The sequence below is a fragment of the Eubalaena glacialis genome, chromosome 11 (assembly GCF_028564815.1).
Source record: "Eubalaena glacialis isolate mEubGla1 chromosome 11, mEubGla1.1.hap2.+ XY, whole genome shotgun sequence".
In the NCBI taxonomy this organism is placed as follows: domain Eukaryota; kingdom Metazoa; phylum Chordata; class Mammalia; order Artiodactyla; family Balaenidae; genus Eubalaena; species Eubalaena glacialis.
In genome coordinates, this window is record NC_083726.1 from 3,705,082 (window position 1) to 3,731,372 (window position 26,291).

At 57.8% G+C, this 26,291-nt stretch overlaps 1 protein-coding gene and 1 pseudogene across 3 annotated transcripts; one reads left to right on the forward strand and one right to left on the reverse strand.

Moving 5' to 3' along the window:
• Positions 1-301: 301 nt before the first annotated feature.
• TTC38 (tetratricopeptide repeat domain 38) lies at positions 302-25,638 on the reverse strand. Of its 3 annotated transcripts, XR_009702549.1 has the most exons (15): positions 25,573-25,638; positions 24,485-24,562; positions 22,228-22,309; positions 20,702-20,873; positions 19,653-19,826; positions 18,311-18,386; positions 14,758-14,877; positions 11,867-11,926; positions 10,980-11,018; positions 8,919-9,000; positions 6,974-7,139; positions 5,661-5,820; positions 5,364-5,437; positions 2,850-3,173; positions 302-331 (listed from the first exon to the last, which is right to left on the reverse strand). XR_009702549.1 is itself a non-coding variant. In XM_061205357.1 (14 exons), exons 1-14 carry the CDS (start codon positions 25,603-25,605, stop codon positions 3,080-3,082), a joined length of 1,410 nt encoding a protein of 469 aa, XP_061061340.1. In that variant the 5' UTR covers positions 25,606-25,638; the 3' UTR covers positions 822-3,079. The 3 variants fall into 3 exon arrangements, 2 of the variants coding, with proteins under 2 accessions (XP_061061340.1, XP_061061341.1); XM_061205357.1 differs by lacking the exon at positions 302-331 and having other exon boundaries at positions 822-3,173; XM_061205358.1 differs by lacking the exon at positions 302-331 and having other exon boundaries at positions 3,084-3,173; positions 5,661-5,759.
• On the forward strand, positions 24,061-24,235 carry LOC133101290 (ATP synthase subunit ATP5MJ, mitochondrial-like; annotated as a pseudogene).
• Positions 25,639-26,291: the final 653 nt, after the last annotated feature.

Below are 26,291 nucleotides of genomic sequence, written 5' to 3' on the forward strand. Positions count from 1 at the left end.
GCCCCGACCGACGGGCCTCCGCCCCGGGTTTAAACGCGCCGCGGCGGACGCGCTGCGGGCTGCTCATTGGCCGGTTTGAAAGGCCGCGGCGCCCGGTGCTTCCTGGGGTTTGTAGTCGGAGTCACAGAAGAGGAGCGCGGCGCGCATGCGCACTGCTTCCGCGCTCTTCGCTTGCCAGAGGTCCGCCCCGGGCCTGCGGTGAGCCCGGAGCGTGGGCAGGGTTCCCTAGGGCTCGCGTGGTGTCTCCGCAGGCTCGGCATCAGAACAGCTACACGTTGCACGGGACATGGTTCTGATCCCAGCTCTTCATCCCGAAGTAAAAATCAAATTCCTATCGTAGGGTGTTGACGTGACAACCACACAAAATAGGTGCATTTACCTGCTTTGTAAAGCATTACGGGTCAGTTCTTAATAGCGTAAGAAGACCCGTCCCTGCCCCGAGGAGCGCCCGGGTGACTCTGGGTGACCAGGCATACTAGTTTATGCCCCTGGACCAGGAGAACCTGTCTAGGGCCTGAGCACAGCCTGCCCTCTGCAACCCCTTTAGGCTTAGTCCTGGCATCCCTGACACCTCGTTTCTATCTGGGGGCTCCCTCTGCAGGCTTCAGCCTCGCCCTTTGCCTCCCCCTCCACTGCATTCTGATGTGCTAGTCTCCCCCCTCTCCTCTGTCCATGGCTCCTTTCTGAGCTCCATCATCTCAGGATCCTGCTTAAGTGGAGAAGAAAGATGGGGCCAGACAGACCCAGGTGCAAATCCCAGCTGCAGGTATTGGTCAAGAGCCTTTGCGTTGCAAGTTACAGAAAACCAGCTTCAAGGTGGCTTCAGAAAAAGAATTTATTAGCTTGAGGAACAGGGAAGTTCAGGAATGGCCCTGGCTGCTGGCCTGGAAGGAGAGAGGGGCTTGAAGGAGGGTCCTGGGTCGGATTGTCCCCCCAGCGGCCTCTCTGGGTCCCGCTCAGCTTCCAGCAGGCTGCCTTTGTTGGGCCCACTGGCCCGGGAGCTCCACGCTTCCCTCTGCCTGCCAGGGCCTCCTGAAGACAGCGGCCAGGTTGGTGTGGCCTGTGCTCAATCTATGGTCCCAAGGCCCGGGTTTGCCTGACTCACGACTACAGGGCCACTGCGGCAGGAGCCCAGAGGGTCCTAGATGCGAGGGCTGTTGGCCCAGGTGTCAGATCCCCACAGCCCTGTGGGTGTCTGCTGGGGGCGAGGGTCCCCAAACACCCACTCCCGATGCTCTTCCCCCTGTATCATGTCAGCACGTACTACGTGCTCAGTAAACACACCAATTGTTAACAAGTTGTTGCTGCTCTATCTTCATCCATCTCTTCTCTTGGCCTCCTCCTCTCTTCTATCAATGGCCTACCTACCCACTATAGATTCGTTTCTTCCTTTCCCCAGTAGATTGATTCATTTTTTAACGCACTCATTCAAGGGATCATTCACCAGTCATGGGTTCACTGACAGGTAGTCAGTGCAGGCTCTGTGCTGGGTGATGCGGGGACACAGATGCTGTCCCTGATCTGAGGAGGTCACAGCCGGGGAGAAAGGTGCAATAGCAAGGGCTGTGGGGCACCAGCCTGCAGTGGGAGAGCAGAGGCCTTCCTGGAGGAGGGACCAGGGTTCCTGCTTCCCTGGCCAAGTTGTGTCTTGCTTGGAACCAGGAGCGGGGAGGGCAGACGGGGCGTGGGCAGGCTCTGGCAGGGGAACTGGCAGGAGGGGACAGCTCAGGATGGGAAGGCAGGCTCTCCCTTGGGTTGTGTCCCTAGCTCCTGGGGATTAACAGCCCCTCTCTTGAAATCCCATTGTAATTACTCTGTTCTTGACTCACTGCCCAGCCCCACACCCAAGTTCAAGGAGAAGCCTGGCTCCCCAGGACCCAGCCCAGGCCTGACAAATAGAAGATGCCCATCCAGCAACAGTTAGTCAAAGGAACCGATTAACTAATTTATTTTAATCCCAGGAATTTGTCTAGTCGATTTGCAGGTGTCTGCTGCCTCCCAGGAGACCTGCCCCCCTGAGTCTCTAGCTAATTTCAATTTGCACTGAAGGAACCTGAGAAACATCTATGGGCTGGGATCGCCCCTCACAGCACGGCCGAGTCGGCACGTTCTCCTGAGACCCTCAGCGTGCTGGCGGTGGGGGGGGGGGGGGGGGCGGGGCGGGCCGTCAGGGCCAGGTTACCGATGGGGAAGGAGACTGAGGCAGCATTTATAAAACTGGCTCAGATCTTGTTCAAGCCACGTCACAATGCTTTGGTTTTTGCCACAGCAAGGCGACCTCTGAGCTCGATCCTCACACCCCAGAAAGCACACCACCAGCTCAGTGAGTGTGCATTCCTATGATTAAAAGCATGGCTGACAAAGGAAACCAGGTACCCGAGGCCCCTTTACGAAGTGCAGCTTAGAATAAAGAGAAAACAAGTCCAAACCAGTGCCACCAAAGCCCAGGGAGAAGCTTGAGGACATCTCTGCAGAGACAGCAGAAGAGCCGAGGCCCCAGGAAGCAAGGTGGGGGTCCCTCTCCCAGGAAGCACAGGGGCCTGGGGTGAATGTCAGCAGGGCCTCCGCTAGCTGTGACCCTGGGCAAGTCACTCCCCCCCATTGGTACCCTCACCCAAAAGGTCGGACAACAGAACCTGCCTGGAATACGGGCAGGAAGACAGAATGAAGGGGTTTATCCCAGGGGCAGCCTAGGCCGGGGGGTGAGGGGTGCCCCCAGGGGCTGCATAGGAGACTCCCCTCCCCCAGCTGAGCCCAGCACCAACCCTTCCGACCCCTGACCGATCAGAAGGTATAAGGGTCCCCTGGGAAAATGCAATTTGCAAGGCAAGTGGAACAGCGGTCCCCACCTCAGCTCTGACTGCTTAAAACTGCACCCTGGCCCTTAACGAGGATTAGAAGATTCAGAATCACATTGAAAATTGATTTCTGTCCCCTCTTCCTGTAACGCTGCTGGTTACAGGGCTTTGCGATTTACAGGCCTAATCAACAGGCTCCGGCTACTTATAACCCTGCGAAGCCAGTGTGGCAGCTGGTCTGATGGCCGGGGAGGCTCCGCGGGGCAGGCGGCCAGGCCGGCTCACTGCAGGAGGTGGATGGCGGCTGCCCTGCGGATGAGCCTCGCAGTCAGTGGGGAGTTGGGCTTCAAGGCGTCTCGCTCCATCAAAAGGCTCCTGGTGAAACAGAGACAGGCTCTGTGCTGGAACCTCCTAGAATGTGGGGGGCGGATGGTCCCTCCACCCCAAGGCAGGACACAGGCAGCACGGGCTGGGGCCGACGTGGCAGAGAGCAAGATGCTCCCCTTCCCAAGTGGTGGAGGGAGGGGACGGCATCACGGCAGAGGGGACCAGAGGGACAAAGGCCCAGGCAGGACGCCAGGGGTGGGGACCAGAGGGAAGGTGGGCGGAGATGTGAGGATGAGAAAGCGTGGACTCCAGAGCCCCGCGTGCTCGCACTGGCCCAGGACGGCCGGTGTTCAAAGAGCATCCTGACAATGCTCCCAGCAATGCCCGAGTGCAGAAAATTTCAGGGTGAGCACATCCCCGTGGCCTCGTCTGCCCCAGGAACTTGGGGCCCATCCTCCCGCCATACAGAATGCTGGGACCAGAGGGTAGAGCATGACTGTGGGGATGGCGGGGAGAGCCACGCCTGAGAATGTTCCAGGAAAGCAAGTGGCAGAAGAGATGCTGTGGGAAAAATCGAACTTTCAACAAAGAGAGAATCATTTAAGGCAAAGACCCCAAACAATTGACAACAGCGATTCTGTGCGCTGAGGGTGCGGTTAAGGGACCGAGGCCTGGCACTTGGGGCAGGAACACCAAAGCAGGGGGCCGAGGGTTTCCACCTTGGACGGGAGGGGAGCTGAGCCGTGTGAGGACAGCAGGAGGGCACCAGGAGGGGGCGTGCCTGTCACCCTGACAGCAGCAGGTTCCCCTAGCACTCCCAGGGGCAGACCCCCTACTGCGCCCCCCGCCCCCCAGCGTGGACCTCGTCACCCCGCCCGTGTGCTGGCCCCAGCTCCCCCGCTCAAGCCCGCACCCTCCTCTCTGTCCAAAGGGCCCCACCCTCCCTGCCCAGCTGCCACCAGAGGTGCCACACCAGGCCTGGAGCTCCCCAAGCGGCTCCACCGCTAGAGAAATGCGTGTGGCTTTGCACGTGGCCACGGAGGGGGACAGCGAGGGGCATGCGTCCAGGGCGCTCCAGGGTTTGACCATTTCCAGCGTGTCCACCCAGACTCAGGTGTGACACAGTGTCCACGCCTGTTTCACCAGCACCTGCACTGCTCGCTTTGGAACGGTCGTCGGGGCAGCCGGGCCCTGCCCACCGTGGGCCACCCGTGCCTGTGCTTGGATGCTGGCGCTTTCCACCTGACCTCTAACCTCGAGGGCCCAGCAAGGGCCTCCCAGGCCCCACGGTGCAGCCTGGACTTGCAGCGGCAGCTTCGCTGGGCCTCACGACACCCCTTCTGCCCACCCGGCACCCCTTGGCTCCCCTCTTTCCCCTCGGCGTTCCAGGAGGGCCTAAGGGACGGGGGGGCGGTCACATCTCCCCCCAGGAGCATAGGGGCTGGTGCAGGTCGAGGTGAGTGGGGTGTGGGACAGCAAAGGCTGCCAGCGATGGCTGGCTTCACGGGTAGAGCTTTCTTCTTGGGGTGCCCCTACCCTGACACCCCCAATCCTCCAGCCACACCCCTCTTCCTAACCAGATCACCCCTGGCCTGGTTAAACTCGCTTGGTTTCAGGCCTCCCAGAGAATGTCACCTCCACCAGGCACCCTCCCTCCCTGACTCCCGCCCACTCATCACAGCGTCTTGGGCAATATGCCCGCCCTCATGGCAGTTGTACACATATTTGTGGGATTGGTTGCCTCGTGTCAGTTCTCACAGGAGAGGTAAGCTCCACGCAGCCTGGGCCTGGGTCTCCTGCCCACCACTCCCCCCCCCGCCGGCACTCAGCACAGGTAGGAGAATGTGAGCTGAGGCCCAAAGGATCGGTAGGCATCGGCAGGTGCAAGAGAAGAAAGGATGTCCTAGGCAGAGGGTGTGGCACGTGCAAAGGCCCAGGGGCCTGAAAGAGTAACTGTAGCTCACTGTGGCCAGAAATGAGGAGTGGGCTGGGAGGGCAGGAGGGTGGGCCTGGGGGTGGGGGTGGTCAGATCCTTTGGTCAAGTTGAAGACGCTCACAGGGGGAGAAACAGGCACCCCCGTAGCCTTGCACCTTTGCCTCAGAGGTGGGCACCACCTCGGGCCAAGGGAGGTGGGAGCCTCTGGGCACCTGGGAGCCTGTGGGGAGACCCCCGAGTGAGAGGGGGCTGTGCTCAGGGTCCTTCCCAGCTGGGCTTTGGGACCAGAGCGAGGAACTCACCGGGCCACGTTCTTGTGGATGCCGGATGAGCAGTTTAAGGCCGCGTGAATCAGTAACTGGTTAAAGACGTCTCTCTGAAAGGTCAAGTGGGCACATGAGGCTCTGTGACGTGGGACAAGGGATGGGGACGCCTGCCCCCTCCCCGCTGCAGGCTGGCCTGTTCTCAGGGACAAGCTTACTGGGGGATGTGAACGACAAGGACTCTCCCATGCCGTGGGCGCCAACACCGCGGAGACAGAGGCTGTGGGGCACAGGGGCTCCCGGACTGGGGCCCTCGCGCTGCAGCTGCTGGCTCACCTGGGCGTTGCTGCCTCCGATCTGGACAAGCCGGTAGCGGATGGGCTGGAGCAGTTCCACCACGCCGTCGGGGTTCCCGCTCTGGGCCTCCACCAGGGCCTGGCACAAGGGCAGCCCCACGTCACGGGCCAAGAGGTGCTGGTAGTTCTCCCCCGGGGACCTGCCGGCCCGAGAGGGTGCCCTCAGCGTCCTCCAGGGCCTCGTGCTGCCCCCCCCCCCGCCACCGCCTGACTCAGGTGCCTGAGGAGGGGGCTGTCTCCTCCTCAGCCCGGCATCCCTGGCTCCGTGCCTGACACAGTAAGTGCTTTGATCAGGTGACCTGACAGAGGACAAGCCGCCAGGGAGGGGAGAGATCTGGGCTTTAAACTCAGTTCAACTGCGACGTGGCCTTGGGCAGATGCCCCACGCCTGGCCTCGGTTTGCTGTCTGTAAAGTGGGAGTAGCAGTGCCGCCCTCGCAGGGCAATGCAGGTAAAGGCTGGCACTGGAGTCGGCGCCGGCTCCTGGAGTGAACAGCTGTGGCAGGCTTTGTCTTCCCGTTGCCCTCAGGTGGCGGTTGGTCTGGGTCGTGAGGGTTGGGGGCCTGAAGCTACGTCCCCAGCCAAAGCCCCCAGTTCATGCAGCTCAGCCCTGGGAGGAGGGGCAGGGCAAGCAGCCGTGGGTGGCCACCCTCCCCCAGGTGCCTGGGACAAACCACCAGGGTTCACGGGTCCCACAGCTCTAGCCCTACAGGCAGGAGACGAGGGCTGGCTGCCTCCTTGGTGGCCTGTGCTGTGCAGAGCCCGCTTCCCTGGACTCTCTCTGGCCCCCGCTGTGATTGGAACCGGCTCAGGAACTGTGCTGGGTGTGTGTCACCACGTCACTGCCCCTCACTCTCCTACCAGCCTGTCCCAGCAGATGAGGAAACAGGCTCACATCAGAGAGCTGAGGCCCTGTAAGCGGCGGGTCTCTCTGGTTCCAGGGCCTCACCGCATCCCCTGTGCGTGACACTGACATTGAGGCCTAGGGGATGGAGAGGCTGCTCTGTGTCCTGGGGGAACCAACTATACCCTCGCAGGGCACACCCCGCAGGGACGCACGCCTGGGCGGGGGGTGGGGAGTGGACACCTGGGGGCACACACTTGCGGGGGATGCACACCTATGGGACCAAACACCCAGGAGGTGCACACCTGCGAGCAGCCCTCCACGTCTGTGCGGCTGTACCCACCAGTGGGGCCTCCAGCCCCGCAGGCAGGCAGGGGTGGCATGAGCAGCCCCCCAGGGCCCTCTCAGCAGGGTGGGGGTCCCCCTGGTGGCCCCGGCCCCTCCACGTACTCGCTGGCATCCCGCAGGGTGGTCAGCAGCTCCTGCGTGGTCCGGGTGTCCCCAGCGCCCAGGGACGCCATCAGGAAGTGCACGTCGTTGAAGAGCAGGATGTGGTCTCGGCTGTGCTTCTGGGTCACAGACAGGACATCTTGCCACCGCTCACCCACAGACACCCCTGGGGGCACGGGAGGACACCCGCAGGCCTGGCATGAGCGCTGTCCGCACGGGCCTCTGGCACCCACGGGTGGCTCCAGGTGAGGAGGCCAGGTGACGCTGGCAGGCGGTGTCTGGCCTCGGGCTTAGGCTTTGGGGGCCGGTTTATATTAACTTCGTTTAATCATAAAAGCGGCAGACGGGTAAGGTAGAAAGCAAATTAAAAAAAAAAAAAAAAAGCTATGGAAGGGTATTAAATGAAGTCTCTGGCCCCTTTGACAAACCCCAAACCACTTTAAAAATTCTTCCCGTGGTTCTCACTGGGCAGGCACCTGACACAGCACAGCACGGCGGAATTCATAAAAAGCATCCTTCCGCCTTTGGGTCTGGATTTCCAACTCGACAGCCCCTCCTCTGCTCCGCTCTCCACCACCACCTCCCGCCCCCTGTCCCTCTCCGCTCCTGCAAGTTACCCGATTTTTCCTACTGCTCCTAGCGGGCTCCTCCCGTGACCTTGTTGTTGCCCTTGACTTCCGTTTCTCCGCCTGTCACTTGGACGCAGCTCTGAAGTTTCCACTCTGCATGTTGAGGGAGCAAGTGGCCTTCCTCTTCCCTCCACCGGCCCCGAGGCACCCACACCGTGCCTCCCAGCCTCCAGGCCGGGCCCGTCCCTTCCTGACCCCTCCTCAGGCGAATTCAGGGGGGCCCAGGCCGCGCCTCCAGAGGCGAAGGGTCAACAGGACTCGACTGCCCCCAGGCCCCTCCCCTCTCCACCGAGTTCCGGATGGTTTTGGCTGGACAGAGACACAGGCCTCCGCCAGCCTGGGTTCCGGTGTCCTGGCCTTATCACCTGGATGGCCGTGAGAGTCCCTCACTGTTCTCCCAGCTCCTCACAGATGCCCCAGCCTCCAGCCCGGCCTCCTCTGGCTCAGCCCCACTGCTGGACAGAGCCCGGCCAGCCCTGCCCCGCGGGCTCCCCGCAGACCCAGATGAAAGCCACACTCTTCACCCTCCCTCCCCAGCTCTCAGCCTCCTCTGCTCCCCTGAGCGCACGGACCCCACACTCCGTCACTCTTCCCCACAACGGGCCACTGGCTTCTGTGTCTTGGGGGCTTCAGATAGGCTGCTTCCCACCTGTAACATCCTGTCCTGTCGCTACCTGGCAAAACCCTACGTTCCCTTCCATGGCTCACATTTCACCTCCTCTAGGAAGCCTTCCCAGAGGCCTCGGAAACAGCCAGTCCTGCCCGGGCCTCATCCCCACTGACCCAGGACCTACAGTGGGTACAGGTTTGGCTCTGCTGAGCCTGGGGGAGAGGGGGGAGCTATCTGGTACCCCAGTGGTTGGCCATAAGCCTTCCGTAGCCCTCAGGGCTATGGCCAACCCCATCCAGGCTCCCTGGAGAGCACTGCATGACACTGTTGGGAAAACCCTCCCTCTGAAATCCCAGGGAGTTGAGAAACTGAGGTGGCACCCAAAGACAGGTGGCCAGGCGCCACCCGTGCCATGCAGGCCTGGCAGGTAGGCTGTGGGAACGGCAGGTGCCAGCAGGATTCGCAGCCTGAACACCGAGGAGCGGAGGGAACTGGGAGAAAGGGCAGCAGTGGCCTGGCCCACTGGCCTCAGGCCAGCCGGAAGGCAGCCGCAGAGCTGGTACCCGAAGCCGCGCCGTCGCAGGACCGGGAGCGGGCCCTGGAGAAACTCGCTAATGAGCTCCTGCCGGCCTGAGCCCAGGCCGTGGCACCGTCCCCTCGTCGGGTGGGAGGAGAAGAGCCCAAGGAGAAGGCCCAGACCGGGTACCTTCCATCTGCAACCGGTAGAGCATGGAGCAGCTGTCCACCACGTCCAGCATTGCCCCGCTGACCCGCAGGCTGGGGAGGATCTGGAAGACAAGGGCAGGTAGGGGATGAGGGGCTGCAGGGACGGCCAGAGTCCACCCATCTGGGCTACGTGTGGGGCCTGGGCAGAGCCCTCAGCCCTCAGCCAACAGGAGCCACCACCAGTGTCCCCTCCACCCCAACTCTCAGGGCCATTCCCCTCTCCGAGGGCCTGGACCGCTCCAGGTGCCCAAGGGACACTGGACAGACTTGAGAAAGAGCCCACCGCACTGGCAGCTGGGGGAGCACCTGCCGGGCCCTGGCACCTGTCACCTCCTGCCCCCAGCCCTGGACTATAATGGCAGAGAATCATCGCGCCCGACCACGATTCCACATTCAGCTGGTCTACATCTCACGGCACGCAGCTCTTGTCACCCTTCACTCTACTACAAAATCCCGACAACTCAAGAGGATGACTTATAGGAAACTTTACTGAGTGTTTTTCTCTGGGGTTTAGATCCTCAAATTACAAGCATTTTTGTGACCCCAGGCTCTGCTATTAAGCCCATGGTGGGGTCCCCAGCAGTTGCAAGTTAGGCTTTTTTTTCCCTCTTAAACATACCTAGGGGGTGGAGGGAGGGGGAATAGGGAGTTAGTGTTTAGTAGGCCAGGAGTTTCAGTTTGGAAAGATGAAAAAGTTCCAGAAATGGATGGTGGTGATGGTTGCACAACCATGTGAATAAACTTAATGCTACAGAACTGTAAACTAAAAAATGGTTAAAACGGTAAAATATGGTATGTATATTTTAATACAGAAAAAAAATTCCTGGGGGGCTTCCCTGGTGGCTCAGTGGTTAAGAATCCACCTGCCAATGCAGGGGACATGGGTTTGATCCCTGTTCTGGGAAGATCCCACATGCCGCGGAGCAACTAAGCCCGTGCGCCACAACTACTGAGCCCACGAGCCACAACTACTGAGCCCACGTGGTGCAACTACTGAAGCCCGCGTGCCTAGAGCCCGTGCTCTGCAACAAGAGAAGCCACCGCAATGAGAAGCCTGCACACCACAATGAAGAGTAGCCCCCGCTCGCTGCAACTAGAGAAAGCCCGCACACAACAACGAAGACCCAATGCAGCCAAATATAAATAAATTTTAAAAAATTAAAAAAAAAAAAAAAGTCTGTAAAAAAAAAAAAAATTCCTGGGAGTTCCTGATGGTCTAGTGGTCTAGGGTTCGGCGCTTTCACTGCCATGGCCTGGGTTCAATCTCTGGTCAGGGAACCAAGGTGCTGCAAGCCGCGCGGCTCAGCCAAAAAAAAAAAAATCCTATGGGCAGATCAATGTTTTTAACAAAGAAAAGCAATCTAAAATGACTGGAGGGGGACTTCCCTGGTGGGGCAGTGGTTAAGAATCCGCCTGCCAATGCAGGGGACACAGGTTCAAGCCCTGGTCTGGGAAGATCCCACATGCCGCGGAGCAACTAAGCCCATGCGCCACAACTACTAGGCCTGAGCTCTAGAGCCCGCGGGCCACAACTACTGAGCCTGTGAGCCACAACCACTGAAGCCCGAGCACCTAGAGCCCATACTCCGCAACAAAGAGAAGCCACCACAATGAGAAGCCCGCGCACCGCAACGAAGAGTAGCCCCCACTCTTGCAACTAGAGAAAGCCCGCGTGCAGCAACGAAGACCCAACGCAGCCAAAAATAAATAAATAAATAAATTTCTGTTAAAAAAGAACATACAAATACATTTAAAAATAAAATAAAATAAAGTAAAATGACTGGAGGGAAGCCTGAGATTTCAGAGATGACCAAATGAGATGTGCAATCTACCAACGCCCACGGGCAAACAGAGTCAAATCCCATTCTGGGTTTCGACACCCCTCTGTGAGAGAATCAATGCCGTGAGGTCTTACACAGGAGCTGTGCTCTTGCTCCAGCCGTGGGTCTGGCTGGGGTAATACTGATTGTCTCAAAGATCTGTTAGAGACTGAAGGGTAAATCGCTGCAGTAAACCGAATCGGGTGCAAGCGTGGACTTACGTGGTCATCATAAATGGTCAATGCGGCCTCGTATTCGCCCTGGAAAAATGAAGTTCCGGGATTAACACGTGGAGGAGGTGAAATGTGATGCTGAGACATGAATTGCAAATGGCCTCGACAAAGCCCCCGCCCCACAGCCGTGGTGGGTCTCAGGATGGGAGGAGAGGAACCCACCTCTGCCCCAGCCCTTCGCTCCCCGGTGTAGAAGACACAGCAGCACCTGCTGCTGCTAAGGGAGCCCTTTCTGAGAAAGCATTATTCTCCCTATGAAGCGCTTGTCAAGCGGCTGCCAGCTTTTTCATGTATTTCTTCTAGGACTGTTTTTCCCTTTATTTTCCTTACTGCCCATTCAGTTGGGTTCACTGCTTTCTTGGAGACACTGTATCACTGCATTCTGCCTGTCATTACAGGGTCCTCACCTTCCAAGCATTTCTCTTTGGACATTTAGGGAGCTTCTAGATTCTCTCTACGATAAACTGTAAGACAAACCCTTATAAATGGGACCCAGTGGTGGAATCACTGGGGTCAAGGGCGTCCCCACACCCTTACTGCCACTGGGGCAAAGCATTCGGAGGGTCCCATGGTTCATTCAGCTATAACCGTGAGGTGGGAGCCTAGCAGACCACTACAGCGGCAGGCGCTCGGGCTACCCTGTCTCCACAAATGGCACACAATACACATGATTTCCAAGTCCAGACAGTCCAAAATACCTAAAGTAGTTTAAGCCTGAAAAGCTATTTGAAAACATGAGTGCTCTATTGCATCAGGACACCGCTGAAATGTGCAATCACGCCGTACTGCTCCACAGGATACAAAGTATAGCAAAAGGTAGAAAAATATTTCTTTCCTTGGACATCTTTATAGGATAAGACAGCCGGTCATCTTACCTTTTCAATCAGATATAAAGCCCAGTGCCAATAATTATGACAAGCAAGCATATCAGAGTCCTGGGGAAAGAACGAGAGAATGAAAGAAAAATCTGACAGCCTGTCGGGGGGAGGGGGGAAGCAGCTGTTGTTTTGTGCCAATGCAGAGCGCCACAGCTCTGAATGCAGGAAACACTTCCCAGGCACCTGCCCCGGCCGGCCTGTGCCGGCGAGTCCGCGTCCCATCTTCTCCTTTGGCTCTGAGCCTCGGCGAGTGGTGTGCCTGAATTTTCTGGTGCTGAGGCTGCGGCAGGCTGGCATCTTAGCCCCAGAGCGAGAAGGGAGGAGAACCAAAGCCTCACCTTCCTTAGGTGTGGAGTGGAGAAAATGAATAAGTCTATCCGAACGGCTGCAGAGGCCCACTGCGTCCAAACAGTGCGATGCATCCAGTAAAACCCTACAGATCAGTGAGCCCAGGGCCAAACTCCCCGCAGGTCCTGGCAGAGCCCACAGAATAAGGGGAATGGGGTGACATCTAGACGGCTGCAGCTGGTATGCTTTTGCCCCTACCATGAACACTAGCCTACAGGGCTGCGGCTGACACTTCCTTCTCTGCCTGGATACCACCTCCCATCTCCTGGAAAGGAACAGACGATGCCTCCTCCATGGCCCATGTCTACCTGGCACCTGTATTTGAGGATGCCAACCCACCCAACTCCCCTCTCCCTTACAGGCCACTGCAGGCCTTGGCGCCTTTGCTTAAGCTGATCCTACATCTCCCTGTCCTTTGCCTAGCAAACACCTCCTCACCCTGCAATACTCAGCTCATACATTGCCTCCTCCAGGAAGCCTTCCCTGACTGCTTCCCCCTCAAGCCCAGTTGGGTGGGATGCCTCCTCTGGGTTTCCACATCCCCAAGAATGCCCCTGGCATGGTGTGGTCATGCGCTGCTGGGGAACTGCTTGCTCCACTTGACAGGCCTTTTGAGGACAGAGAGGTCTGGGTGGGACTCTCAGTGGGGTCCCCAGGGAGGGGCACAGGCTGGCGCAGTGACTGGAGACTGGACTGAGCCACAGCCAACTGCCTGGGGCAGGTGCTGGAGGAGGAGGAAAGGGAGCCCCAGGCCACATCGTCCACCCCAGGGCTGTGCAGCCAGGCCAGAGGCTGGCAGGAGCCACTGCAGGGACGTGTGCAGGCATCGGGGGACGAGCGCCTGTTGGAGATGGCCCCAGCCACCTCGGGCCGCCTGCTACAGTTGGACTAACACCAATGGGGACTCCTTCGGGGCAAGGGCTTCACAGTTGTTGCAACAGCAGGTTTTCAGGTAAGGAAACTGAGGTTCAGAGGGATCACGTTCTCGTCCTGGGGTAGAGCCAGGCCTCAAGCACCCAGGCCCAGGAAAATCGGAGTCTGGGACAGGAAGTAAATGGAATACAAATGATCTGGCCCTGGCCAGGCCTCCACGGCCTCCCTCTCAGAGGACACGGCAACTCTGGCGCTCCCTCCACCCAGAGTCACTACCTGCCGGGGGAGTCCGAGGACAAGGGCCCGACCCACACTGTACCCCCACCCCCACCCAGGGCCTAGCTCGTGCCCAGCGTTTGGGGATCCTTAAAAAGATCTGGGTGTGGGGCTTCCCTGGTGGCACAGTGGTTGAGAATCCGCCTGCTAATGCAGGGGACGCGGTTTCCATCCCTGGTCTGGGAAGATCCCACATGCCGCGGAGCAACTAAGCCCGTGCGCCACAACTACTGAGCCTGCGCTCTAGAGCCCGTGAGCCACAACTACTGAGCTCATGTGCCACAACTGCCGAAGCCCACACGCCTGGAGCCTGTGCTTCGCAACAAGAGAAGCCACCGCAATGAGAAGCCCGCGCACCGCAACGAAGAGTGGCCCCTGCTTGCTGCAACTAAGGAAAGCCCGCGCGCAGCAACAAGACCCAACACAGCGAAGAAAAAACAAAAGATCTGAGTGTGAATCTAATGAGATTATAGTTCTCAAAGGTTATCTTACACCTGTTCGCGTGCTCTACTTAATACCCCTCTGGGAGAAGCCAGGAATCTGCCTTCTTGTAAATTACTTCTCGCTGGCCTGTCCTAGGCCAGGGGGCTGCTGGGAGGAGCCGAGGTGACCATGCCAGTCCCCTGTTCCCCGCCTGGCTCCTGGTCTCTCTGTGGTTCGCTCAATCACTGAGCACCTGCTGCTCGGTGCCAGGCCCTGGCAGAGACTCACCGTCTTGGCCGGTGGTGCCCTGGGAGGCCCACCACAGCACAGAGAAGGGCAGAGCAGCAGGCCGCACCTGGCCAGGTAGGCAGGCTGTACGCCAGCGACAAACTCAAGGACAACAGGCGCATGCAGAGGGAGGGCCACAGCAGCTGGGCGCAGGCGGGCGCCGGGAGTGGGAGCAGGGAGGCCCCTGGGTGTTAAGGCCCCAGGAAAGGGTCTGGAAGGGCTTGAGGGGTCTGGATGGTACCCACGCTGCTGCCTCACCAGGGCCCTGACCCCCGCACACCAGCCCCACCGACAGTGGCTGGGCCGTCATCCCTCCCATCAACCCCCGGCTGCACCACGTGCTCCCTGAGGATGCTCTGGGGTTCTGGGGTCTGTGTCGAGTCTGCTGGCCAGTGAGCTCACAGTTCTCACCCCTGCTGGGCTCTTGTTTCCCCTTTCTCATCCATTCCTTCTACAACCTCAGGCTACAACCAATTCTAGAAACACCTTCAAAACATCAGCAGATGTTGGGAAGCCGTGGGGTTCCCAGGGGATTCGGTGGCTTGACAGAAATGCCTCCAAGTGGAAGATGAGTTTTCCCCAGAACGAAGCCACGCCTTGTAACTCCATCTATTAATCCCTGGCTTAACTTGGGGGAACAAACAGAATTTTCCAGGCAGGTGGACGGACGAGAATCGTACCTTCCAGTGGGTTTCTGAGCGCTGCATGAACTCCAATCCATCCTGGACCTCTGCTTTCATCTCATGAATATGGGCGATGGTGTGCACCGACCACGCGTCCGTCGGGTTAACAGATAAAGCCTATGTGGCGGGGGTGTGGGGGTCGGGTGGGGGACAAGTCGAGATAACATGGGTGAGTCAGGCTGCCTGGTGACAAGGCGTCCCCAAGCCGTGCAGGGGCACGAGGGGCCTGAGCAAGCAAGGGGCCTGGGCTCTGCCTCAAAATAACGACCCCAAAGACCAGCCCGTTGACCGAACACCAGATGCTGCCAGAGAGAGTATCACTGCCCATTTCACAGATGAGGAAACTAAGGCTCAGAGAGACCAAGTGACTTGCCCAGGCCCACACAGTTGAGTGGCACTGGGGTCTCTCCAAAGCAGGGGCTCATCCAACCCCCTGGCCCCCAGCCTCCTGCATACAGCTGAGTCACTGCCCAGTTTCCCCTGTGGTGAGAAGTAAGGCCGCCTCCCTCTCGCGACTGCCGTGGAGGCCAGTGGACACTGAGTGTGTGTGCTCCAGGGGCTCTCGGCTGCCCCTCCCGACTAGCACACATGCAAGGACCACACACATGCAAGGACCACACGTGTGGCTTTCCGGGCTCGTTCTGGTATCACTGCTAGTAACAACAAGAGCCGCTCCGATGACCGGTGGACTTGACGGTGACGACATGGCAGGCGGGACACGAGGTCCGACTCCCATCTCACGGCGGGTAGTTTAGCTCATGGCTACTGAGCGCCTACTGATCTTGGCACAGAGCAGTAAGCCGAGGCTCACCATGGGCCTGTGGACCATCCACACGAGCCCAGGTCCTCCACACCTGATCACGGGGTCCCCCCAGCCCTGCCACCTCAGGCGCCCACGCCTTTCACAGAAGCAGAATTGGGAAGGCCCAGCACCTTCAGCCCTGGCCTGGCACCTGCTGCGGGGTCTATGCTGGCAGGTGGTCCCCAGCAAGCCCCACCTCCCTGCTGCAGCCCTGACCTGCATGGGCCCAACCAGTCCACGTGGGGACACAGAGAAAGGCCATGTCTGTAGGAAACGATGCGCAGCCCGGGGCAGAGCCCTGCAGGACCAGGACCCTTCAGGAGACCCCAGGGGCACAGCTGAGCAGGCTGAAGGGACCTGCTAAGCGTGCTGTGGAAGGCAGAGGCTCAGGGCAGCAGGGCTGCTCTCATGCCCCTGCTGGGATTAAGCTCCCCCCTCGCTGAGGGGTTCCTGACCGGCTCCCTCCCAAGGTTCCCTGGGACAGAGTCTACAAGGCCAGAGCGATCTGGCCCTGCCTGCCCCCAGACTTTGTTCCCAGCACCCGGCCCGCCCACCTCCGCCCTAAGTCTCAGTCTATCAAGTGCTCCGTGTCCCTGAACTCTGGCTGCCGCTCTCCTTCCCCGACAGCTGCCCTTCGCTCTTCCTGCCCTGGGCGTTCAGCCTGCAGACAAGGCCCACGTGTCACCACCGTGAGGCCTCTCCAGACTCCAGTGGAGCCTGGGCAGCCCACCCTCGCTCTCCTAGAAGCCTGGCCTTGCCCAGTAACTGTCTGTGGTGGGCTGGTGCTGGGGTCAGAGTGTGGGCGCCTGAAGGAGAAGGGGCGTGAAGGGAGCAGAGGGGGGCTTCCTGCTCCTGGCGGTGTGAACCTGCACCTTTTGGTCACTCTCTGACTTCTTGAACCATCCTGCCAGCCCTCAGGTGCCCACATAGACGGCACCCAATGGGAGGGCCCAGCTGCCAAGGTCTCCAGGGGAACCTTCCTACAGCTGACCCCCTGGATGACGGCGCCTGGTCACCCAGGCCATGGAGCCAAGACTGCCGTGAAGTTCCCTGTGCCCCCCGACGGCCTGACTCAGGGCTAAAGCACAGACCCCATCATCCTACTGTCAAATCTGGGCTCTATTCTATAAGTAGAGTGGTTGTCAGAGATCCCACAGGCCCTGTGGGCCCCCGGAGGGTGCCGGCTGTCTCCCAGGGAGGGGTGCTGGGAGCCAACTAGGGCAAAGACTAGGGGGAGAGCCCTGGCTGGGTGCTGGGGAGCAGGTCTGTCCAGGCAGCATGAAGGACTGTGCTCAGGTGGCCTGGGGGACCGTGGCTCTGCCTTCTGTGACCTGTGTGGCCATGGACTTGGCCTCAGCCTCTCTGGGCCTGGTCGCCCTCCTCTGGGCAATGAAGAGTTCAATGCCCCGCTGCAGAGGATCGAGCCGACAGGAGCGGCGTGTACGCTGAGTGCCAGCCCTGAGCCAGGCACAGGAGTGGTTGTCACCCCCTTGTGCGTGGCGGCCCCTCCCTGGGACTCAGTTTCCACTCCCGCTAGAGGAGGAGCTGGAGAGAGACTCTGAGAGCCAGAGGTGCTGAGGCTCCCGGGCCTGCAAGCGGGGGACGTCCACGGTGCGTCCACGGTACCAGCCAGCCCATCTCCGGCAGGAAGTGCTTAGCATCCCACCCTGTTCTGCACCCTTGGCCGCTGCTGCCTCCGGATGGGGGCGTTGCTCAAGAGAAGGGCTGGCCAGCAGGACCCCAACGCCAGGTCAGGGCCCACTGGAAGCAGTCTGATGAAATAAAATTTATATCTTAAGGCAGGACAAGAAAAATTAAACATAAAGTTCTCTCTCTGGGCTTGTTTGGGCCTCCTCCCTCCCCCCTAATGTGCAGTGTGCACGTGTGTTACACATCCACCAGCGCTCCTCAAAGATGGGAGTACCTGCTGGATTGTAAAGACCGATTCTCCCCTTTGTTCTGATGCTGGCAAAGTAAGTTCTTAAAAGAACGCGTTCTTCCCCAGCTCTCTAGGGGGTCATGGTGACTCACTGCTTGCTTCGTCTGTGCTTATCCGGACTATGTATCCTTGGTGACCTTTACGTAAAATATCAGGATGTCATTTTGATGTACGATCCTTTGTCTCCAAAAGGTAGATGACTGTATGACTGTACCTTTGAGTTCTAACAGGCTGAACAGTTCTCAGAACTTTCTGAGAATCTGCTTCCTGGGTTACAATCCTCAGTTTGGCTCGAATAAAATTCCCTTTTTTTTTTTTTTTTTCTTAACTTATAGTTCATTGAATTTTCGGCAACAAGCCTCACTCATCACTCATCTGTCAGCTCCTGGAGGCTTGGTGAAGTCAGTGACGCTTAGAAACGTGAGGTCCCAGGTGGGAGAAGTAACGCTGATACTCGCTTCTCCACCCACAAAGTCTGGGTCCAGCAGTGCAAACTGTGGGCCCTGGAGACACGGAGCTGGGGGCAGGCAGAGCTGCCACTCCGTGTGACCCTGAGCAAGAGGGGTGGACGGAACCTCCCTGGGCCTCATTCGCCTTCCTGGCCTGGGTGGGGAGTTTGCTGAGCAAGGCGGCTCTGCAAACCCAGGGTGGGGAAAAGGTGACGGGAGGGAGCTGCCCTCTCTGTTAACATGAGCCCTCCTGGTAGGAAACGAGGTCCGGAGGGGGGTGGGTGCAGCGTGCCTGGCGTGCTCTCCTCCACCTGACCCCACTCCACGAGGGCTCAGGCATCTCAGGAAGGGCCCACTTACCTCTTTGGCGAGCTTTTCCGCCCGATCGTAGAAGTTGGTTTCCATCAGTCCGAAAGAATAGATGCCTTTCACGTAGCTGAAAACAGAAGAAAATTATTTTTTAAAAAAGTGCACTAGAACCGTTCAACCCTCAACATGACCCGTGTCGGTCGAACTGTGTCTCCCCCAAAATGATACATTTAAACATATGCCCTAACTTGGAATTAGAGTCTTTGCAGATCATCATCAAGCTCAAGTTAAGATGAGGTCATCCTGGATTAGGGTGGGCCCTACATCCAATGACTGATGTCCTTATAAGAGAAAGGAGAAGGAGGAAGGTTTGGACACAGACACACATGGACACACACACAAAGGACAGACAGTCATGCGGAGACGAAGGCAGAGACTGGAGTGATTTCAGACTTGCCAGTCTCCACAGTCACAGGAGCCAATTCCTTAAAACAAATACCTCCCCCTCCCACCCCACCCCCCGCTCCATATATATATGTAAATAGTATAGATATAGATACAGATATACACATCCTATTGGTTCTGTTCTCTGGAGAACCCTAATACAGCTCTTCAATCTATTAGTCCACTTGACCTTCACAACAATCCTATGACTAAAATGCAACGGAGGTGATCATGTGTGGTGGTCCCTAGGGCTGTTCATGGTTATTCCAGGCCTCCCTCTCCTCCCAGCCCAAAGTAGAGCTGCACTTCCTGGCCCCCTGTGAGTGGGTGACTGGATTTGACCAGTGACTCGGGAGCTGCAGGGCACCCCCTTCGCTCTGAGCACTAATGCCATTGTGAGTCCCCCAGGAGAGCTCTTTTCCCTCTTAGCAGCGGGTGTATCCCGAGAGCAGTTACTTCATCAGCTGGGATCCTGGAGGGCGACAGTAGCAGGGGTGTGGAGCCTCAGCTCTCCTTTGATGGACAGTGAGAAACTAAACTTTGTTGTAATAAGCTTTGGAGAAAAAGATCTAGAGGATGTTTGTTACTGCTGCAAAAATTATCTTGTGCTGACTGATACATAATAGTACTACCTCATTCCCAGGATGGGATAAAGATCAAATGAAGACGCGAAGCCTTTTCACATTTTTTTTTTTTTTTTGGCCGAGCTTCGCGGCTTGCAGGATCTTAGTTCCCCGACCAGGGGTCCAACCCACACCCCCTGCAATGGAAGCATTAAGTTCCAACCACTGGATCATCAGGGAAGTCCCACCTTTTCACTATAAAGAACTAGGAAATAACAACAGTAGTCTCACTAGTTTTAGGGCAGGGCCAGGAGAGTCGCCATGTTTTTAGGGCAGAGGAGAGAGACTAAGAAACAGAAACGATGTGATTTCCAGCTGGCACCTACCTGCTAAGGGGGATGTCGGGTGTCCAGAAGGGATAAATTCGAGCCACAGAATCTCGCATCTGTTCCTGGTAGCCCAGGTAAAAATAGGCATCGTGGGAAAATTTCAGGGCCAACATGTCTGTTGGGTAGTCCTGGAGAATCTGTTCCCACAGCTCACAGGCTTTTGGAAGGTTCCTGGAAGCCAAGAGAAGTTTCTCAGCAACACTGAACACAGTTCACACACGAGGAGTGGAAAAGGCTTAATTTCCTGCCAGTGTCACAGCCTGCACTGAACTGGTTAAAAGATACATGTAAGTTTCTACGTTAGGTTGTGGCTCAGAAAATTGAAAAGCTTCAGTGGGAAGTTTTACTCTCTAACTCAAGAAAAAAAAACCAAACTAGTTTAACAAGTTACCAAAGACAATTTCACCTGAGACCGTGAACCAGCTGCAGGAAGCCTGAGAGGTGGAATTCCACCCCTGTGCTGACATCCGCACCCACTTGCCAGGAAGACCAGGACAGAACTCTCTCGTCACTGCTTCAGAACGCCTGTAGCATCAGCTCAGGTCACCCAGCTCTGCGGGCATCTCTCCTGCCCAAGCAGACACAGGGGCTGTCCTGGGGGCAGGCGTCAGGGTCAGGACTCCCACACACAGGGGGACGGACAGCCGTGGGAACAGGGGCAGGGGAGACGGGAAGACTATAAGCAGATGCTCACAGGTGTGTGAGGACCCAGAGCATGAGGGCGAGGGTTTTCTCCTTTCTCCTATCTCTTATCTGTTTCTGTACTGTGGTCCTACTATTTTTGTAATGAAAATAATAACCAATTTATTTAACGAAACACAACAAGTTGCTTTGAATGCTAACCTGGGAGTCCTAACCAACCACGTCCTCATTCAGCAGTCAGCTGAGGACAGAGCAGCAGGCAGGATGCGACTCTCAATCAGGCGGGCATGGGAGTCAGGGTGAGAATCCCCCCGAGGTCCCCTCCGCACAGCGTGGAGGGCAGCCCGTGGCATCGCCCAGTGTGGCCTCGGAGCGCCAGCCCCTGGCCCAGGGAGGCCCCTCACCCCTTGGCAAAGGTCTCTACTGCAGACACGTGCAGCCGTTCCCGCTGCGTCAGGGGCTGAGCTTTGGAAATCTCCACCATCGTCTTCACGGCCAGGTCCAGCTCTTTGTCCAGCCTCACGGAGCTTCCGGTGCCAATCAGAATGAGGCCATTAGTGATGGCGTGGCCCAGGGCTGGCGAAAGGTGGGAAAATAGCTGGTGATTCAGACGGTCCCACCCAGCCCAGCCCAGCCCCGCATGTGAAATAAACACCCAACGTCCCAGGAGGGGCAAGCCAGGCGGCCGGTAGGGTGTGTCCCCACCGACAGTCCAGAACTCAGCTCCTCACCGGGCACGTGGAGGGCACTCTGGGGAATGCCAACGTGTGGAGCACCTGCGCCCCCCTCACCAGGTGAACTGGTTAGGGGTTGCCTATGGGCTCCTCTGGAGCCCCACCTGCTTCCCTCTCAGCTGCTACTGTCACTACCACCAGCACAGGGCCTCCCAAGGGCCACCCGGTAGATGCTGTCGGGGGGCTGGTCCCCAGAGGACAGAAACCATGATCCTGTCTTGGCTGCTCTCATTCGCTGAGAGCTCGGGGGCCGAGGAAGATGGGGGTGTGCCTTGTGGCCCTTGTAACAGCCTTGCTGGCAGGTGTGCTGGCCCCCAGGTCCTACCTGGGCTTCCCAGCCTCCACCTTGACAGAGGAAGGGTATCCGCTGGCGTTTGGAACTCAGTTCTTGGCCCAGGCTTGGGACCTACGGCCCAACCACAGTGCCAGGACCACCCATGTGGCCCCTGCTTCTGACCTGGGGCCAGGGTCTGCTCGGAGAACCTGAGCCCACGTCTGGACACTGGCTCCCGTGACAGCTCCCTTCATCCCCTATTCTGCGCCCCTTGCCCTCAGTGGGACCTGGCCACAGTGGGGGTCCCTGCTGCCCTCCCGTCCTCAGCTCTTCTGCCCAGCCCAGAACCTCACCCACACTGGGCCACCCTCCTGGGGTTCCAGAATGCACTGGGCTGACCCCGCCCGCGTGCCTGCTACGCACATGGCGTGCCTGTGATGGCAGCCTCTGTCACCAGGTCGGCCCTCCCCGTCACAGCTGCTGTGGGGCTGGCCTCGCTAGTGCCCAGAGAGGCTGCAGTGGCCACTTCTTGTGTCCCGAGGGGTCCAGGCTTTAGACTGAGACAGCCTTGTCTGATCCCAGCGCCCCAACTACCAGCTGGGTGGCTTTGGGTATATTTCTTACTCTCTACTCTCTCTAAATCTCAGTTTCCTCATATGAGAAATGGGATCAGTGTCTTCCCTGCAGAAGTGACGTACAGTTAAGGAGAACGTTTGAAAGACACCTTCTATAGAACCTGGCATCTTTATGGGAGCAGCTGTTATTCCAAGCACAGTGGTGGCTATCACCTTCCCTCCCTCCCAACCTGGTCACTTCCACCAGCCCTGCCCTCCCCAACCCAGCTGAGTCCTGCAGTCAGGGAAACAGTGAGGGGCTGGACTCGTGAAACGGGGCTCCTCAACCCAGGGAAAGCATCACTCACCGAAGGTCGGATCTGCTGCTTTGAGCTTTGACAGGCAGCCCTCAATGCCACCAAGACTCTGGTCATTGGTCCATTTTACATACTGAAATTTAAAAGGTGAAACAAAGCTGTCCCCAGGGAGTTTTTAGTTCATGTAAATGAAGGCTTGTTTCTAAACCTTTTTTTTTTTTTTCTTTCTAGAACACTGGTATTTTCTGGACCTTAGCTCAAAGAAAACATAACTGGGTTGATTTCATATGAAGAGACTGAATACACGGAACTCAAGGCACATTTTCTAGGGCTGGTGAGGCCACCATTTCCAAAAAAAAAAACATCTAAAGGAAGGTTCTTCCTGACAGGTGACCAGCCCACAGTGTCGGCCTCGTCTGCCCCAAGAGGGGCCTTGACGTTGGGTACCAAAATAGGAACCTTGCTACTTCTATTCATTCCTTTAAAAAAGAATCACAGTAAACATTCATTATAGAAAGGAAGAGGCATGAAAGCCAAAAGATCAAAAATATCCTTAATCTCATCTCATTATCATTTTTGACAATTTGGTGTATTTGTTTCTAGTCTTTTTTTTTAATGCCTAATTTTTTTTAAATAAATTTATTTATTTTATTTATTTTTGGCTGCGTCGGGTCTTAGTTGCGGCACACGGGATCTTCGTTGGGGCGCACGAACTTCCCTCTACTTGTGGCGCGCAGCCTCCAGGGGGCGTGGGCTCTGTAGTCTGCGGCACGCAGGCTCTAGTTGAGGCACACGAGCACAGTAGTTGTGGCGCGTGGGCTTTGTTGCCCCGTGGCATGTGGGATCTTAGTTCCCCAACCAGGGATCGAACCCGCGTCCCCTGCATTGGAAGGAGGATTCTTTACCACTGGACCGCGAGGGAAGTCCCAGCAAACACATTTTAAATGAAAAATACCTGACCCAGGTCCTAATTTTTAAAAATCCTAAAACCATAATAATGCATTAGATTTTAGAATGTGCCCTATCAGTTGTCCAACTTACATCTACACAGAATTAGCACATGTATTTTAACAAGACACAAGGGAGTTGGCACAGAGACGCAGACGCACAGCAGGGGCGGGGGTAGAGGTGGGGTGGCTGCCGCTGCACTGGGGAACTTTCCCTGCAACAAACTGTGCTCTGCAGAGGCCAAAAGTTGCGGGAAGGGGACAAATAGACAAAGAGCTCAAACGCACACAGTGGAGGCCCCTGGCAAGCTGACGGCATTTCACCAGTTGTTTCTTGTATGGCTCTTATGTTTCTAGAGGTTTCCTTGGCCCTTATGCTGCATGGACAGAATCAGTAGGTAGCAACTTCACCGCCCTTGAAAAAGCTCAGCTCTAGTTTTCCATCAGTGTGTCTAGACCTAGGTGCATCCTGCTGCTATAACTCACTGCAAGAGTCAGCTCAGCTCTCTGGGCCTCAGTTTCCCCACCTGTCAAGCAAAGTATTTGGACCTTACCTCTGAGACTCCCCTAGTTCTAAGACTATAGGCTCCTTCACTGGTGTTAGAAATGACTGGTAATACGGTGGAAGGTCTTAGAACAGCCATAGGTGGGAGCAGTATATTCACAGATTAGCCCCAGGAGAGGGGCCCCATGCCTTAAATGGAGGAGCCCCACACCAAACCCTCAGCACCCTCACAGGCCAACACCTGCCACTTGGGGGACCTCTCAGCCATGCCCTGGGCAGGCAGAACTGTTCCCACGCCCTGGGGGTACAGGTACACGGATTCTGTTGCAGTCGATTTCTCAAGTCTGCATGCAGTTTAAAAAGCATCCATCACTTTCTGAGACATTGACTGTGGGGCTTTGGAGCGGCCTGAGCCATTGGTCCTGTGCAAGGATGCTTCAAAGCATTTTGAAGAACGTTCAGGTCCCCGGGAAGCCCCAATATACTCAAGTTTACCAGGAGATTTGGGCAGGAATGGGGTTAACGGGCTGCATTGCTTATAAAATCAGGATAAAGATGTAAAGTTTTGAAAGCTTCGAGTCCCGTGCCTGCTCACGGTCATCACTGACCAGCTTTACCTGGAGAGCACATCAGCTGACAGGCAGTTTGGCTGTAAACCTAAGCAAGCTGTGTTAGCTGGGAGCTAGAGCACCACTGTGCACGCGTGGAAGTACCATTTACTTGTGGCACGAATAAATGCAGCTGTAAGATGCACCAAAAAAATTTTTTTTAATGAAAATAAAAACCATTCACCCATTTAAGAAACCTCCCCCTGGACCGTTACAGAAGGGGCCACCACTTCTCTCCACGGGCATACCTGGGTCAGGGTGGCATCAAACAGCCTGCAGGCCTCGTTGCTTGGGGTTGAGAGAGGGAGCCCGGCATCCTTCCAAGCCTACACACAGCAAGAAGGGGTCTTATTCCATGTAGCCCTCCAAACAAACACCCACGAACCCCAACCCCCAAGCACCGAAGATGCTAATGCCTAGCATCCTGTAGGTATGGGCTTCCATAAGACCCATCCTTGTGGGGCAGGCACAGACTCCCAGATTTCATAGATGGTGCGGTGTAGAGAGAGCTGAGCCCTGGGTGGGACGGATCCTGATGCAAATCCCAGGGCCCTGAGTGCCCCTCTGTGAAATGGGCCCGTCTGGCCCCTCTGTGAAATGGGGCTCTGGAGGACACGTGGGGTGACTGTAAAGTGTCTGCCAGGGAGCAGACCCTCAGTAAGGGGGAGTCCCTGCTCAGGCCGCAGGGAGGTCTGCCAGGGCAGAAGAAGGGCTAGCGCTGGAGGGCAAAACCAGGAGGGTGGTCCTGCCACCTGGCCGGCAAGGTACCAACCACCGAAACAATTCCTCTCATCTCCCCACTTTACCAGGTAGTTCAGACCTTCAGGAAACATCTCCAACTAACTGAACTGTTCACTGTAATCGCTGTCTCGGTGTCTTGCCAGGGGCGCAAAGACAGGCGACTCCCCGGTATGGAGAAATGACCTTTACTCCGGCCAGCCTAGCGGGCGGCTCCTCGGAATGGCTGTGCGCAGGTCCCCTCGCTCCTCTGAACGCCCCTTCCTCAAGTGCAAAATGGGCCCAGGCTCCGTGCCCCGGCGGGTCCCGTGGGAGACCCTCACTAACGCCCAGCGTCCCCGCTGTGTCGTGCCGGCGTTAAGGGTCTAAGCTTTTTAGGAGGACCTGGGGTCTCCGCGGGGCGGGGCCCCGCGCCGCAGATTTTCCGGGGGCGGGGGTCACAGTAGGGTCCTCTGGTTCCTTCCGTGCGCCCAGGACGCGCGCCCGTCTCTCGGGGGCCGTGTCCCCGCCGGGCCCCTGGCAGGGCTGATCCCGTCACCCCCGGGGTCGTGGGGTCGTGGGGCCGCGGGGGACCCGGGCGGGGGCGGCCTCCGCATACCTGGCAGTCGCGCAGGGGTGCGGCCGCGGCCATGGTGCTGGGTCGGTGTCGGGGGCGCGGGCTGCGCGCGCCGCCGCGGGCTTCCGGGTGAGGGCGGGGAGTCGAGCCCCGGGGGCGAGGCGGGGCTGCCCCCGATCTCCGCTCGCTCACTGGTCCGCTTCGGACACACCCACCTCTCCCGGCCGGGTCCCCCGGGCTGACCCCTCCGGCTCCCTTCTCCGGGGCTGCGGGAACCCGAGTCGGCTCGAGGCGAGCGGCTTTGGTGTGCGCCCCCGCCTCCCCCATCAGACAGGGAGCCTGGGGCGGAAGGGCCAGAGGGCGGGCCGGGAGGTTCCTCCCTGTGGGGACCCTCTGGGAGGCGACTGCAGAGTCCCCTCGGAGGCAGAGGAGCCCTGGGACAGCGGTCGCTTTCAAGCTCTAAGAGTCCCACTCGGAAGCCGCGCGCGCGTGCACACATTCACAGAGGTCATTTTGACCTGTGGTCGGGCCTTGCCCTGCACCCTCTCCAGGGCAGAGGTTGGAGTGGTGGGTAGGGAGAGTGTCTTTGAGACCAAAAAAATGTGAGGTGGCATTTTCCCTCCCCTTCCCCTCACCCCTGCAAGTAGCAGGGCCTTCTGGAGGCCCCTAGACCTGTGGCCCTGCAGGGCCTGGGCCTGGAAGCTGGTGTTGGCTGGTGGCAGCAGCTTTGAGCAACCAGTGGGATCAGGGGCTGTGGTAGG